The 16,082-nt window shown below is 40.4% G+C and overlaps 2 protein-coding genes across 3 annotated transcripts; both read left to right on the top strand.

Annotated features, from left to right (window-relative positions):
* Positions 1-2,156: 2,156 nt before the first annotated feature.
* On the top strand, positions 2,157-9,496 carry bmt2 (base methyltransferase of 25S rRNA 2 homolog). Of its 2 annotated transcripts, none has more exons than XM_067499873.1 (5): positions 2,157-2,405; positions 5,317-5,458; positions 5,594-5,722; positions 6,702-6,816; positions 7,113-9,496. In XM_067499873.1, exons 1-5 carry the CDS (start codon positions 2,246-2,248, stop codon positions 7,743-7,745), a joined length of 1,179 nt encoding a protein of 392 aa, XP_067355974.1. In that variant the 5' UTR covers positions 2,157-2,245; the 3' UTR covers positions 7,746-9,496. The 2 variants fall into 2 exon arrangements, with proteins under 2 accessions (XP_067355974.1, XP_067355975.1); XM_067499874.1 differs by lacking the exon at positions 2,157-2,405 and adding an exon at positions 4,864-5,199.
* Positions 9,497-10,030: 534 nt separating this feature from the next.
* Positions 10,031-15,707, top strand: tmem168b (transmembrane protein 168b). The gene is made up of 4 exons (XM_067499870.1): positions 10,031-11,526; positions 12,048-12,190; positions 12,555-12,829; positions 14,264-15,707. The coding sequence occupies exons 1-4, from the start codon at positions 10,390-10,392 to the stop codon at positions 14,809-14,811; spliced, it is 2,103 nt and encodes a 700-aa protein (XP_067355971.1). The 5' UTR covers positions 10,031-10,389; the 3' UTR covers positions 14,812-15,707.
* Positions 15,708-16,082: the final 375 nt, after the last annotated feature.

Raw genomic sequence — 16,082 nt, 5'->3', positions numbered from 1 at the left:
AATTTTAATGAAACAGACTGTTCTTCTGACAACTTTCATTGTTTGTACTAGTTAACTGTAATTTTGTATCAGAGCAGGTAAACAAAGAAGGAGATATACCACATAGTTCCTTCTTCCTTTTGGAGCTTTGGCGTTTAGGTGTGTTTTGAAATGGTCACAGCTGCAGCAATGTGCTTGCCAGGGGATTCCAGAAGAGTTTGCTGTGAGGATTACCACTTTCTTTTGCCAGATGAATATTTTTAGCCACCCAAAGGCAGAAACAATTTGTGAAATCTGTTGATATGATTTTATGTAAACTGGGAGTGTAATCCTGCAATCTAACGTTGTTTGGCTATTGTTTTAGACAGAAGCGCAAGATACTTTCATGATACAATCAAAGAAACAGAAATTGAAAATATTGAAATAAATGTCAGTTTAATAATGGAACTCTTATGTAAGACCTCACAGAATGAAGCTCCATTAATACAAATGAGCATTAGTATGATGTACCTGCGGCTAAATAAACAACAATAACCAATGTGTACCATGTACTATTTTGAGTAGAGAGAACAGCAGTTTTGTTCTTTCAAGGGATTTAAAAGAATGTATAACTACATCCTCGACAACAGCTTCTAACATAAACATTGTTTTAACACTGAAGTCAACTTCAACACAAACTATAAAAACAATTTTTGTGTTTTCACTGGTCACACATTAACTCCCGTCGATCATATTTTTTTTTTTTTTGACAATGTAGACAAAACTGTACTTTATAGACGTATTAAGAATTTTAAGGTCCCTGGAGCATGGAAACCATTAGGTGGCACTGTGTACACAGCCACTACAAGCCAAACTGAATGCTCAAAATGTAATATAATATTTGATCATATATGAAATGATCATTACAAGCTTATAATGTAACAAGCTCATAAACACATTTTGTAATGAAAATCTTTCTCCATTTTGTTATTTAAGTGCTTTTAGTTTTTTATATTCACTGCAGTACGTTTATGAGGTCCTTTGTATACCTCTTTACTTATTTCACAGTTTTTGTACAACATGCTCCTGAAGGCACTACGTCAAATTCTGAAATGATTACACTTATAGTTAATATAGCTAGTAATAGTCCGACTTTTCTCATAAACTGCAGAATTGTAAAAAAAAAAAATTCTATGTTTGCAGGTTATAATTTTCCCAAATGTTTTGACAAAGGTAGCCTATTTTTTAATTAGCCTATCTGAGTGAAAGGCTGGCCATCGTGTACACTTCCAGAGTGTTTTGAATGTTTTAGAATTTGGTTATTTAAAAAAAAATGCATTCTCTTTTCCTGAACCCATGAACATAATTTGCATTAGCATCACATTAATCGCAATATAATTTATCAGGTCAAGTTCATCTCCTCACAATTCCCACATTGTGCAGGGCAAAACATCATGTCCATGTCCAGTCACACTCTCTTGAATCTATTGTGCAGACTGCATCCCAATTCTGGGTCTAATCAGATTATCTCCCTTTGCTGAGCCAGTCAGTCAAAGGTCCTTTCTGTGTTGTTGTGTCTGTGCCAAAACGCTGTACATTGTACTGAACACTTTTATGTGCGTGTTTCTGGACTAAGCTTATTGTTCTGAATATGTGTTATTATATATTAAGCACTATTTAAAGTATGACATAAGTTACTTTGTTATATGAAAATTTTAGCTTATATATAAACATAATTATATAATAAATGACTTTAAAAATCCTTTAAACATGGTATTTCTATATCACGTCATGTGGTTTTGTTTCATCAAATAAACTCTGTTTAAATATGTACAGATGTTTACAACGGAAGGCCTTTAATGCCTTAGGGAGGCAGAAGTAGACCACATGACAAAGGATATTTTTAAATGATTGTTTCACATAGCCATGTAGCCTACATAGACCATATTGTATGGGATTGCATAATGGATAAAATAATTTACAAATAAAAAGCATTATACTAATATAAAAAATATATGCATAAGTCATTAGGCGTTGAGACAACTGAGCCAGTTAGCTGCGAGTTGTGGAATCTTCAAGACGCCCTTAAACGCATCACGACTTGCGAGCTGGCCCAGCTACGGTCCCGGTTTTCTGATTGGACGACAGGCTGTCAGTTTTGAAGCGTGTGTGTCAAAGTCAACCAATCAGCGTGCGTGTTGTTGACCGGTGTACCGGTTCGCCGGTCGGGTTGCAGCTTGGAAAAAGGGGAAGCAACTGGCTGAGGCAGCATCGGCGGCGCAGTGCTATGGACCCTAGGGACAATGTCGAGACAGGGGAGACAGAATACCACCCGGAGGATTTTTATGTGCTGATCCCAGCTGAAGCACCGTGCAAGAAGGAGCAGGAGAAGCTGTCAGGGGTCGTCAAAAACGTCCACAGAAAACTGCGTAGGAAATACAGAGAGGGTAAGGAGCCTCAGTGGGCCCCTCTGTTTTTTGTTTCCGAGCAGGCAACACTGAACCTTAGCTCACACAAACTAAATTAAAAACTTTCCGTTAACAGTTGTCTCCTTAAACAGAACTTAATCTCCTCGCTAACGCTCCTGTTTTAGCGCTAGTTAACTTAGCTGTTGTGGAGACAGACAGGAGTCGACACTAGTGAGGGTTGCGTTCACCAAGCAAGGCCTTTAAAGCTACTTAACATTACATACACAGCAAATGTCCCTGCTGTTTATTCCAAACGTGCACCGTAAACAAGTATTATCTCTTGTCCAAGACCAGTGTACTGACAGCCATTTACTTAATAGTTCACTAATGAGCGGCATTAGCTAAGGTTCTCTTTTCACAATGGCCCTTTATTGCCTCTTTATCCATTAATCACTAATGCGGATTTTTAAGACGCAAATACCTGTATTACGCTCCTGGAGCTGATCATATGCATTGTTAGAGTTTACAAACTTGCATGGATTGGAATACTTTACATCTCCTAGGGGAAAATATCAACTTGGCACAGAAGTGTGGCTAAAATGCATTGTAGTACGGATAGTTATGTGAAAAACGAATAGAGGGAAACTGTTTGCAGTTAAAATAACGGATTAATTGGCAATCACTCTTTCTTTTTTTAAAAACCTGAAAAATACTACGTAGTACCTCGAATGCAAAAATCCCGTTAATCCACTGCTGCTTTGTAATGACCACATGTCTCTGCATGTTTTTAGACAAAGCTGACTGACTGCACTGTGTTATACATTTGAAAGTTATAAACGCGCAAAATGTACGGCAAGGCATATTGTTTGCCATTTGATATTTTTTTTTTTTGGACCTTGTGATCAGCGCTGTTTTGCAGCACTGACCACAATGGCCAAATACAACTAGTGATATTAAAAGGATATTTGCCTTGGTATAAACAGTGTCATAAAATGTCTGTATGTGGACCTTTTGGCTGCTTCTTGTTGTTTCATTTTTTGTACATGGTACAGAATGGCAAGACATGTGCTTTATTAGTCAAGTGTTTGCACTTTGGCTAATGACAATAAAAATAAATATATCAATCACAAAGGTCCAACAAGGTCATCTGGGCCACCATCTGTAAGAGGAAGGCGAGAAGGTGTCCCCTGCAAACAGTAGTGTACAGTATTCCCTATTTGTTGCTTAAAGAATTAAGTTAAAGTCCAAATAGACACTCCAACACTTTTGTGGCCGATTGTCTCGTGCTTTTGTGATTTGTGGAAGTGTCAAAGAGCCAAAAATTAATCGCTTGGTGGGGGGGGGGGGGATACTCCCTTTCTATGAGACAAAATCAACACCTGCAGTGTTTATCACCTCATTTGTCTTCACTTAATAAAACAAGCCTCAAACAATTTGCAAATAAAATGATCAAGACCATAATAAACCTTTCCGGATGCAAACATGCAAAACTGTATGAACATCCATTCTCACGTGATTGTGCTGCAGTGATTGAGCAATAAAGAGATGTATTAGGGTTTTTTTCCACAAGACTTATTGTGTATGTGTGTTGTTAGGCATTTGTCTGCCCTTAGAGCCAAAACCTCCCCTTGTTTCTTATTATGAATCAGTCTGGATAAGAGTATGATGTAAAATGGGAAGTTTGGAAAAACCCTTTCACAGCACACAAGCACTGATGTATGACATCTAAGTGTCAGAATGCACAACGTCTTCCTTGCACAAAGAAGAAACTTAAGATTTCTGACATTTGCATCAGAGGGTTATAATACAGCCATGAACAGACAAATGGAAAGAGTTTGTAGTTTAAAGTACATACCCTCAATGCTAAAGTGCACTGAACCTAAAGAAGTGGCTACAGTATCTTTGATGTTCTTGACATTTTACTCAATTTCACTTTCTCTCCTAGTGGAGTCTGTGTAGGAGGACAGCACGAAAAGGCAAATTCAAAACAGCAGGTGTAAAACCTTTATCTCGAGTAAAGAAAGCTCTGTAGCAGATGAAAAACTCAACAGTTTATACGCCATAGAAAGCATTTGACTTTGCCACTATAAAAGCCAAAGATGGCTTATTTGGGTTGTGTTCATAAATGTGCATCTGACATGTCCACATCCACTCTTCTCCAATTTAAAACAGCACAAAGAAACACATTTTTAAATAAAAAAGTTCCACTAACAGAGTACCCTAATTTTTAAATAACAGTCTGGAAATCAAGGCGTGAACATGTTAGGTTTTATTATTTGTCGTGTTAGCTCTGCCCTACCTTTCCACCTTAAAAACAGGTCTTTTACCATGATGTAAGATCTATTCATGTTGTTAATAAATGTTTGATCAGGGGGGGAAAAAAAAAAAAAAGAAATCAGAGACTAGTTTGTTGTTTTGGAGACTGGAGCAACACACATTAGTTGTCCTGTTGGCAGACCTCATGATTGGTTAATAAGTAAAGCATGATCTGCTCGGCTCTGCATTGAATCACAGTAGTCATACTTTTTAGAGCGTTGCTGTTTACCGCTACGGCTCTTGTTGTCCTTTCATTTCTGCAAATCTGTTCCTCCCTCTGCCTTGTCAGGGTACTTGCCTATGCTACAGGCTGAAAACTTCTGGACAGCTATTTATATGAAAAGAGAATTTCGTGGAAATTATTATAACTGAAAATGGCAATTTGGGGTTGATTTTTACAGAAATGGTTCTGTGTTGGCAGAAAAGAAATGTAGCAATAGTAAATGCAGTAGTAAATGTCGGCCAAGCTTTTTCAGCAGGTTTTTCTAAAGTCTAATTGGATGACTGAAGCTGGCAAGTGAGTAGCAAAAGTTGGCTATTTGTAGATAGACGTGTCAAGCTAAAAGAAGACAGAAATAGGACTTGCCTTAGGACTCTTTTGTTTAATTGTATTGTTATTTCACATCTTTTTCAGTGGGCGACTTTGAGAAGATCTGGCGAGAACACTGTGAGGATGAGCAGACGCTGAGTGAGTACGCTCTTGCCATGAAGCATCTTGCCGACAACCACTGGAACAAAAACTGTGAAGGAGAGGGGCGCATTGACTGGTGTCGCAGGTACAGCTGACTTCAAATGTCTTTCACCTGTAGTACTGTATTAAAAGGCCACATCTAAGCCTGCAGGGCACGCCTCTGCCACATGTCATTGTCCCTTTCACAGTACGGCTTTGAGTGTTGTTTCTGCTTCCACAGTGTCTGTCAAGAGTATTTTTTGGATGGTGGGATGAAAAGAATGTTAGAAAAGGATGAAAAAAGTGCCAGGCTTGCCACGGGGCTGACTGGGGTATCTGTAAATGCCCAACCATACAACACCATCCCCAGGTAGGACTTTTTGCTGACAAGTCCTTTGTTAAAGAAGTTCTTAGAGTAAGAACTTCTGTAACAAATGTAGATCCTGGAATTGTCTGCTCCAAATGTGTAATGCATACCATTTTCTGTTCATTTTTATTTCAGGGACTTTGCTCAATGAATCAGTATCACTGTCAAAATGTTGGTGTAAGCCAGAAGGCCCCATTTTAGGTGTTGTCCATTGGCCAAAGTGTTGAGCAGTAATTTGAATAGAAGAAACATGCAACATGTGAGAATCATGGCAAGCAAGACAATACAGCAGTTCAATTAGATATAAGGCCTAAAACGTTACGTGCTTTGGAAGAATAGAAACATATACAGACAGCTAACGCATGACATAATAAAGTGAAGGATCCCCATACAGTTAAAACAACATTACCAGTGTTTCAGTTGTCTTTGATTGTTGTAGTCAAACAAGTGTACAATCAAAACATCTTCTTTATATATTCACCATTGTAATTATTCCGTTTATATTTAGTGTGAATTAGGTGACACACAGTAGGCAGGGTTTTTCTGTATTCAGCCTGATGAGATAGTCCAGATACATTTTTTTTTTTTCTTGGTTTCATTTCCTATAAATTTACTTCTTCTTCTGTCGTAAACACATACTATATGCTTAGTAAATCTCTATAGACCCAAATGATGAACTTGGGATGTATTTGCTATAATTCAGATTCCAAAGCCCTACTAGTAACCACTACAATATGCAGTGTAAATTACACACAGTGTAGAAACGTTGAATTCTTAAACAGATTTAAGACTTGGAATTACCAGGGCCTTGCTGCTAAGGGACATAATGTAATGTTTGACTCCAAGATCATATTGTGCTAAATTAACTTGCATGGAAATATTCACTAAATGTAATTTAGCAAATAAATGAAACCTTCTTCAGGGACTTTTGGCAGAACAATTTGTGTTACAGTTCAATCATTTGTGCACATTTGTTTTACAGTTCAATCTCCCAGATGGGTAAAATGCGGCTTCTTGACGTGGGAAGCTGCTTCAACCCTTTCTTAAAGTTTGATGAATTCCTTACAGTTGGTATTGACATCATGCCTGCGGTTGAGGTACGAGTGCTTATTGATTCAGCTCACTTTTTGCTGACAAGTCCTTGTTAACACAAATAAATGCTTGAGGTTTTGCTGCTTGCTGTTTGCTGCCTCGGTGCTAGCATTACAAAGGAAAGTGACTCATGCTGGGCTATCAGTGTTGTGGTTAGACAATCTGAACAAATTCAGCAGAAAGCAGAACAAAAAGTGCTACAGATTATGCAGCTGCAAGTAATGACACTAGTAAGGCAACATTGGAAATAGGTTCAGTAGCTCATATTTAAAAGCAAGCTTCTGCCTATTCTCTTCTCCAGAGTGTGTACAAGTGTGACTTCCTCAACCTTCAGCTCCAGCAACCTCTCCAGCTAGCAGGTGATGCGGTAGAGGCATTCCTCCGCCAGCTCCACAACCCCATCGACGCTCTGCCTGCTCAGCTTTTCCACGTGGTGGTTTTCTCCCTGCTCCTTTCCTACTTCCCCTCACCATACCAGCGCTGGATCTGCTGCAAGAAGGCTCACGAGCTGCTGGAGCTGCACGGCCTGCTGCTCATCATCACACCCGACTCCTCCCACCAAAACCGCCACGCTCTCATGATGCGCAGCTGGCGTGTTGCGGTCGAGTCACTGGGCTTTAAGCGCTACAAATACATCAAGTATTCTCACATGCATCTCATCGCCTTCCGTAAGGTGTCCGTGGCCACTACCAGCGACCTGGTGTCACGCAACTACCCCGAGATGCTCTACATCCCTCAGGACTTCCACTCCAATGAAGAGGAAGATTGTGCTGACGTGCCCATGCAGGTGCGCTCTGAATTCGAGGATGAGCAGCTGGCTTGGGGCTTCACAGAGCTACCTGACACACCCTATGATTCAGATTCTGGGGAGAGCCAGAGCAGCTCAGTGCCTGGCTTTCAAGAGCTAGAGGACCCCATTCTGCTTCAGAGCTAAGGCTAACGCAGCTGCTTCCTCCACCACCACCCCTTTCTCTCCTTCTCTGTATGTAACTGCTGCGCTGCCAAATTTAACCTGCTGCATTCTTCTACGGCTTCTCCCACCTTCTCCTCAAAACATTGCAGTTTGCACAGTGTGAAAGAGAGAAGCTTTACAGATTATTTTCTACCCACACTCCAATGAGAGTACACACACATACACGCCCACACTAAGATAGATATATTTTGATAAATAGCTAGGTTTTTTAAGAGTTGGAAATTGAAAGCCCTTTAGATATCTCACCTCCCTGCTCCCCGATTTCCATACCATCTTCTGGTCAGCTCTTTATAAAAAAAAGTCATCTTGTCGATGTCCTGTACTCAGTCTCCATTTGAATAAGCTAGAGTGGCAGGCTGCTTAGTACAAAAGCCAAAAACAGCTACCTGAGCAGTCTGATGTGTTTGATTGCACTTGAGAGACTGAGGCGGAGCGACTGGACTTGGTACGCTTGCTTTTGTCACCGTTGTGCAGCTAGACTTTCTGAAAATTCTTCTTGTGCATTTAGTTTTCATGGAAAAAAAAAAGAAGTTTTGAAATATACAGTATATATTCTCAAAAATCAAAACATTGGTGTTGTCAAGTGTAAAGTGTGACAATGCCATTTTAACCTGGCATCCTCTGAATGATTTGTGTATCTTTTACAAGAAAGTGGTATTTGTAGCATTTTAAAGATTTTCAAAACCATACAGTAGGAGTGTTACTAGGTATACTAATGTGAAACTGTAACTGTGTTTACTCATTGTGCATCAAGGTACGAGTGTCTTAAAGTAGGTATCACAATTTTTTTTTTTCCTCTGAAAAAAAAAAAGTTCTCAAATATTAATACTAAATTATCTGCAGTTAGATCTATATCAGATGGACTTTACAGCACCAGTATCCTTTGACACAATTTTATATGTGACAATACAGGAAGTACTCTGCCTCCAAACAAAGATTCATATCTGAGCTCCTTACAGTCAGACAAAGTCACCTTGGCAGAAGAGGTTTGCACTAATTTATTTATGTTTTGTCATACAGGATTCTGATATAGAATTTAGCAATATCAAGTACTACTAGACCTAAAAATGATCTAGGAGGTGAGGTTTTAGCTAAAGACACTACCAGGTGAAATGTTGGTGTGTGTTACTGCCTGGACAGGCTGTGTGTGCGGTTGTGGTTAGGTTTGTCAGTGTGAATGAAGGAATGAATTGGCAAATTATTAATTTTTTTTTTTTTCTTCTGTGGCACTTTATCCTGGTCACAAAAATGTAATTATTTTCTTATAATGACAGGTTTACAACCAGCATGATGGGCCCATAAAATAGTACCTGTAAATCTAAGGTGCCTTCTTTGTTAACAAGTATGTTGCAAGATACAAGTATGTTTGGCCAAACAGTACATCCAAACTGACTCATTCTACTCTTTCATTTAAACATTTCCAGTGTTGGTATAATGCAATGTGTTATTGCCATGTCACTCTCCAGTGAATGCACATCTTTAATTTTTTTTTTCTGATATCTTCTTTATCCAAACAGGGGAAAAAAAAACACACATTCAGTCTTTAAAGAAATGTATTTTGTGATTAATTGGGTGCATTTGTCTTCCAGTGTTTATTTAGGCCCATATGCATGAAATGGTTCATCTTCAATATCAACATTTTCATCAGTGCAGAACAATGTGTGCTTATAGTATGGTTGTAGTTCCCTTTTATAAATGAATGTAAAAGTAAAGCGTCGCTGTGTGTTTTTGTTTGTGTTGTATCTTTATGTTTGAACACTCAATTCTGCTAGTTTTACTGCCTATGTTAAGAAGGGGCATTGTGACTCGGTAGACGTGCATTTAACAGGGTCATGACTAACAGGTCTTTACATAAATAATGTTTGTAATATCAGTACCAGGTAAAGCTTTACACTTACATTACACATAATGGGGAATTTTACAGAACCTTCAATTGTTGTTGGAATGGGGATTTCTCACCCCTGTAGTCACAACCGGCAAAGGCTCTGTTCCAGGACAACCATGACCTCTCAAATCCCCTAGTTTGCCCTATTGGTAATCCACTATTATGATATGCAGTTAAATGAAAAAATTGTAAGACAGGTGAGGGGTAAACCATGCCTTAATATTTATGGCAAAATAAATAAACAAGAGTCACATTTTGATGCCTTTTAGAGGTATGTATGTAACACGCACTTGGAGGAAATGTGCGTGTTGCGCTTTTAGCGGTGGCGAAAGAGTTTTGATCCTCGTTATTTGCCGTCGTCGAAGCCATGGCGACCGTCATCTGACTAAACTTCGGCGAGACAAACTTTTGGAACTGATATTCTTTTCGAACTCTTGACAGCTGCTTTCACTATATGTAGTCGTGCACGTTTTGAAACCGCACGTGACAATAGCTGAAGAGAGGACAAGCACAGTCGATAAACAAAATGTAAGTGTTTAGGCCGTGACCGGTGCAAAGATGCTGAGCTAACATTAGCCAAGCTAACGCTAGCAACTTTCAGCAAGTTAGCTAGCTAAACTAAGTTTCCGCGTCGCGGGATTTTAAATGGCGTGAAAGAAAACCGACTGCACGCCAACAAAGCGACTGTTTGGGATCGGGTGTTCAGGATTCCAAATCAAAATGTGTCGTTTTCTGCGCTACTGCGTCAGCCACTTCCTTCACGCAGCAATGACCCGGCTGGAAGAAGTCAACGGAGAGGTGAGCATGCGGTCGTCTGTCCGGTGGCTGGGCTACCTGTCCAGTGTCAACTTGCTAATCGCCCTGTGCCTGGGACTCTATACCCGATGGGAGAGGACCGAAGAGTCCACTCTTCTCGTCATTTTTGTTTTGGCTCTGTTTGTCCTCGGAATAGCAAGTATACTTTACTACTACTTTAGCATGGAGAGGATCAGTCTCTGCCTTTTGCACCTGTGGTTCGGCTTTCTGCTGGGTCTGCTCTGCTTCCTCAACAGTCCCGCCGTACAGAGCGACGTAAAGGAGCAGGCGGCCAACTACATGTTGCTGGCCAGTCTGGCCCTGAGGACACTTTGGGCGCTGGTGGAGAGACTGCTGGGAAGTGCCAGGTACCGTGCTGCCTTCCTCACCTCGGCAGAACGACTGGAGCTGGCGGGATTTGCCATCGCCAGCACGGCCCTGCTCATCCAGAAGTCCATGAGCGTGATGGTGCTTGTGGTGGCGCTGGCTACGGTCATGGTGGCTCTCCGGATGAAAGCGGTCCTGGCCCTTACCAACTTGGTTTGTTTTGCCTTGGTCACTGCTGCGGTGTTTTTCAAATCTCTGAACATCACCACCAACCCGTCCGCCCTCGCCTGTTTCTTTAGCCAGCTCATCTGTGACCCTCTGCTGGATGTCTATTTCAGTGGTCTCTCTGTAACCGAGCGTTGGCAGCCCTTTCTGGTTTGGCGAGGCCTGTGGCGCCGGCTGTCTCTCCTGCCTCTGCTGATGGTGGAGGTCACCTTCATCGTCCTTGCTGCTCACAAGGTAACAGACCTGGACCAGTGGTACTTTATGATCCCAATCTTTGTGGTGTGCGCGCTCTTCTGGTCCATCTGCCACATGGTGTTTGTCATCACTGTGTGGGGCTTTCACACCAAGCTCACTGACTGCCAGAGGCTGTGCTCGTCTCAGGGATCAGGAATCAGTGGATTGGACAAAGTCATGGCCTCAAAGGGAATGAGACACTTCTGCCTCATCTCTGAACGCTTGGTGCTATTCACACTGGTATCGAGTGTTGCTCTGGCTGCGTTTTGTTGGCAGGTAAGAGCCACTAGACAACATTTGCACGCTGCACAATGCCATATGCATATGATCTGATTGATGTGAGCATACAAATATATAATATATATATTATATATATAAGAGTTGTAAAAATGTACACTAAAACACGGTTTTCTTAGATCTGTAGCTAATGATTGCTTCCAGGTTTCCAGCTAAACTTGTCAATCATTTGACTGTTTAGTCTATTAACTGTGAAACTAGTGGGAAATGTGCACCAAAACTTCCCAGATCCTCAATAGTTTAAACAAACATTTTCACCTACAATTATATAGAAAAGACAAGGACAGCAAACCACCAGTTCATGTTTCTAAAAGTGGTGAATGGATGGTGTTTTTCCTGATAAATGATTTGAATTCATTTGCATCAGCACTAAGCTGCTACTCTTGTTCTTATCCACTTTACTTCATTGAGCAGAATTGTAGCACAACGTGTGTCATTTGTGTCACAGAGCGTTTCTTGTCAATCAGTGTCCCATTGACTTATACCAATGTGCTCTGCAGGACTCAAGCAGCATCTTTTTGAGCATGTTTTTACTTGTCCTGCCTCTGGAGTCTCTCTTCCACGGGCTTTTCCACGAGCTCGGAAACAGCCTGGGAGGAACTTGCGTGGGCTACGCAGTGGTCATCCCCACCAATTACTGCAGGTACAATTGGCCGAGTAATAAACAATAACCGGTTGATAATTAATGTAGGAGCTAAATACCAAAGCATTCCCCAGCTTTAAAATAACATTTTGTGTTATTTCTGATATTTTTAAAATGCATTTTGCCAAACACAAATACATTCTGTTCTGTCTTAATTCTTATATACAGGTGATTCACATTTTAAAATGGCTAGAAAAGACCTACAATGACATGTTAGAAGGCAGGGCAGGTTTTTTCTGCAATAAGTTTCAGGAGAATATTTAAAAACGAAGGCACTGGGAGGCCGCTGGACTGGATGAATATTCTCTGACGTGTGCTGCATGATTCCCCAAACAAACTTCGTTTTATTTGTGTTTTCCTGTAGTCCCGACGGTCAGCCCATCCTGCTGCCTCCAGACCAGGTGCAGGAGCTAAACAAACGCTCTACGGGCATGTTGAACAATGTGCAGCGCTTCTTTGCCCAACACCTAATTGAGACATTCGGCTGCGACTATTCCACCAGTGGGGTGACTCTGGAAGCTCTGCAGGCAAAGGTCAAATCTTTCTTGGAGCTTCGCACTGCAGATGGGCCTCGTCATGACACCTACATTATCTTCTACAGTGGACACACACACAGAAGTGGAGAGTGGGCGCTGGCAGGTGAGAGTCAATGCATCCGACCTTTTTTACTTATGAAAAATGTATAGCTTAGGGGAGCAGACTTTATTGAATAATCAATGTCTTATACAAATAGTCAAGCTTGATTAGGTTCGTTATAGTGAGGCCATTAGATGCTCAATAGTTTGTGCAACTTGCGAGTTTAACGTTGCTGTATTTTCTATGAAATTGTAAAGATTTCTTTTGTGACCATTGCTGAGTTAAAAGCAACATTTCCAAGTAGAGGACCAAAGACATAATGTGTTTTTGTAGGGCCACCTCAGAAGTAAGCGTCTCGCTGGTTCCCTGGACAAAAAGTCAATGGTCACATGGCTTCAATTCACCGGCACAAAAAAATTCTGAATTGTAATTTAGTCCTATGACCTCTTCCGCAAAAAACGTTGCTGTTAAAGTTACCTGTCATAGGTATCGATTCGAGTATAACCACAACAAAGCTGTAAAGGCACCGTAGTTTCATTTAGCCACTTGTTAGCAATAAACACATCAGTCAATGCAAAATACAACTTTTTGAAAAAAAATCCAATGACCAAATGTTATTTCTTTAGCCATAAACTATTAAAAACGCAGTATTTTCCTCAGAATTCATACGACATTAAGACAACATCAAGTCTAATAAAATCTTTGGTTTGGTTTGAACTTTGCGGCTCCCATAACTAGGATGAACTAAAATAAATAGCAAATAGGTCTGGCGAATTTTTTATTTTTTATTTTTTGCCTTAAATACTACTAGTTTCTTTGCCCTAGTTAATTAGCTGTCGTTTGCTTTTACAGTTTAAAAAAATGGTGGTCAAAGAGTAAGAATTCTCAAATAGGATGTGAAAAACACAGATTGCCTAATGTTTACTGCGGAAAACAAGGCCACAATTAGCCTTATCATGAATATGTCCTAAATAGTCAGATAAGAACTATCTACAGTCATAAAGAATTTTTCATATTTTTCTTCCTACATGATTTTTATGTGATCACTCTTTGACCCTTACACACACTTTTTATGTTTAAAATGGTAGGGCAGTCATCCACAAACCACAGGGTCAGTGGTTCGATCCCTGGTCCAGGCTATATGTCAAGGTGTCTCTGGGCCAGCCACTGATCCCCCAGCAGCCCATTCCCATCCCCAGCTGTGCAGTGCAATTAGAACAAGTAGAATTTGGGGAGGGTTGCGTCAGGAAGGGCATCCGGGGTAAAAACTGTGCCAAATCAACATGCGGGCAATGATCCGCACCCTGAAATCACGGGATAAGCCGAAAGGACAAAAAAAAAAGAAAAAAGAACATGGGTGTAATCACTTAAGTAGAAATAAAGGTTAATTTTCTCATGTAGTTCCTGGGCAGACTAGCCTTAAAATCTGACCTTCTTGTCTACTAATGTTTACACTGTTTTTCTGTATGATATGTGATGGTCGGTCCCCCTCATCAGGAGGAGACACTCTTCGCCTGGATCAGATCTTAGACTGGTGGAGGGAAAAGAACGGCAGCTTTTGTTCGCGCCTTATTCTGGTGCTTGACTGCGACAACTCATTGCCGTGGGTGAAGCAGGTTAGGAGGGTGGAGGGTCAGCATGTGGCAGTGCAGGGAGCAACGCTCGCCAGGATGTCTGACGTGGAGCTGCAGGACCCCCCCCAGCTCGGAGACTTCACCTCTCAGTGGGTGGAGTATAATTGCAACTCCAACAACAAAATCCAGTGGTCAGAGAGGGGCAGGTCAGTGTCCGCGGACTATGGCATCTCTAAAAACTGGAGCGACTACAAGCTGCACCTGCCAACAGGAAATGATGTCACAAGTCACTGGAGTATGTACTTCCCTCGGATGACCTACCCAATGGTCCATTTGGCTTTGTGGTGCGGTGGCCTGAATCTGCTGTGGATCTGCAGTGTCTGTCTGCGATGTCTAAAGAGAATCAAGCTCAACTGGTTTCCACCAGCGATACTGGACACTGGTCAGGGCTTCAAACTGGTCAGATCTTAGAAATATACGTACAGGGCTGTTTTTATTTCTAAAATGTCGCAAAAATGATTTTCTAAAAGTCACAAAGTTTTTGGACTGTGAAAACAGGCAGCTATTGGAATGTAAACCCATTGCTTGCCAGAATCCTTTTAGTTACTGAAAAACTAATCACATAGTTACTGATCGGGTCATTTTACAAATTTGTCTTTTGTTAGTAACAGTTTTTATATTCTTTGGAAGTTGTTCTATAAACGTGTCTTTATGTCTACATCTTAACATCCCTGTCAAACATACTATAGATGTTTTCACTATTTTGCACATTTTTGCATCGTGTTGAAATTTGAATTGCGTTTCACCTCGAAGTTACAGACGTTCACATAGTGCCTTTTAAGGTTACCAAAGAACATGACTTTAGCTAGGCTCATCTTTTCAACTGTCAAACCAAAGGGGCCATAGGATATTTTCAAAGGCCGATCTCAGGCATAAACTTGACACCAAGCAGTCTGTTTCTAGAACTAATTTTTGATAACTTTTGACAGTGAAATTATTCCCATATGCTCCTTTCCTACACCCAGCAGTTTGTTATGCTATGAAGGGCACTGTTTAAAAAAAACTCCAGCTGCTTCAGATTTATTAGAAAGATTTATTTTTTATTTTTTTTAACTGTACTAATGAGTGCACTACAAGCAGAGATGTGTCAGAAGATTTATCTTTTAATAAATTCCAAGAATTAAAGGCAGCATTTAGCAAGATGGGATAGATTCTTTTGAGACTTACTGCAGTTTATTGGTCTATGCAAGGTTACTCTGATCAGTGTGATGTGTTTAAAAGAAAGATGAATGAAACTATGCAATAAATGAGAAATGGCAATTTACTGAAGCATTTTATTTTCATATTAAAAACAATTATGGTCTGCACTTTTTGTGGAGCTGTTATCTGCCAAAAAACACCTGAAGGTTTCCTGTAAAGAACTATTTAATTAGTGTTATTTACATACAAAACTGAGGATTCACAACTGTTAATGTGTTTTTGGTTAGTACTGTTTAGAGCATTTCTACATTTTAACCCAAGTACATCTTTACTCTTCATTTACTATAATTTTTTTATGCAACCATGGTTTAACAGTGATAACCAATGTGACTCACACTGAACAAAAAAATGAATGCAGGACTGTCCCTTTTAGGTTTATCTTGTTATACCCGATTAACTACCAACTGAGTGGATATTGAAATACGTTCACCAAGATGAGTGACCTTTTTTTTTGCATGTTCAAATAACAGGAAGTTTTTGCA

Source organism: Channa argus, chromosome 4 (genome assembly GCF_033026475.1).
Source record: "Channa argus isolate prfri chromosome 4, Channa argus male v1.0, whole genome shotgun sequence".
Taxonomy (NCBI): Eukaryota; Metazoa; Chordata; class Actinopteri; order Anabantiformes; family Channidae; genus Channa; species Channa argus.
Note: the sequence above shows the minus strand (reverse complement) of the source record. Positions and strands in the feature narration are given on the sequence as shown.

Coding starts and splice junctions, on each gene's coding strand:
- bmt2 (XM_067499873.1), top strand. CDS start 2,246: ATGGACCCTAGGGACAATGTCGAGACAGGGGAGACAGAATACCACCCG. Junction 2,406..5,316: donor GCGTAGGAAATACAGAGAGG/GTAAGGAGCCTC, acceptor CATCTTTTTCAG/TGGGCGACTTTGAGAAGATC. Junction 5,459..5,593: donor CGCATTGACTGGTGTCGCAG/GTACAGCTGACT, acceptor CTGCTTCCACAG/TGTCTGTCAAGAGTATTTTT.
- tmem168b (XM_067499870.1), top strand. CDS start 10,390: ATGTGTCGTTTTCTGCGCTACTGCGTCAGCCACTTCCTTCACGCAGCA. Junction 11,527..12,047: donor TGGCTGCGTTTTGTTGGCAG/GTAAGAGCCACT, acceptor TGTGCTCTGCAG/GACTCAAGCAGCATCTTTTT. Junction 12,191..12,554: donor ATCCCCACCAATTACTGCAG/GTACAATTGGCC, acceptor GTTTTCCTGTAG/TCCCGACGGTCAGCCCATCC.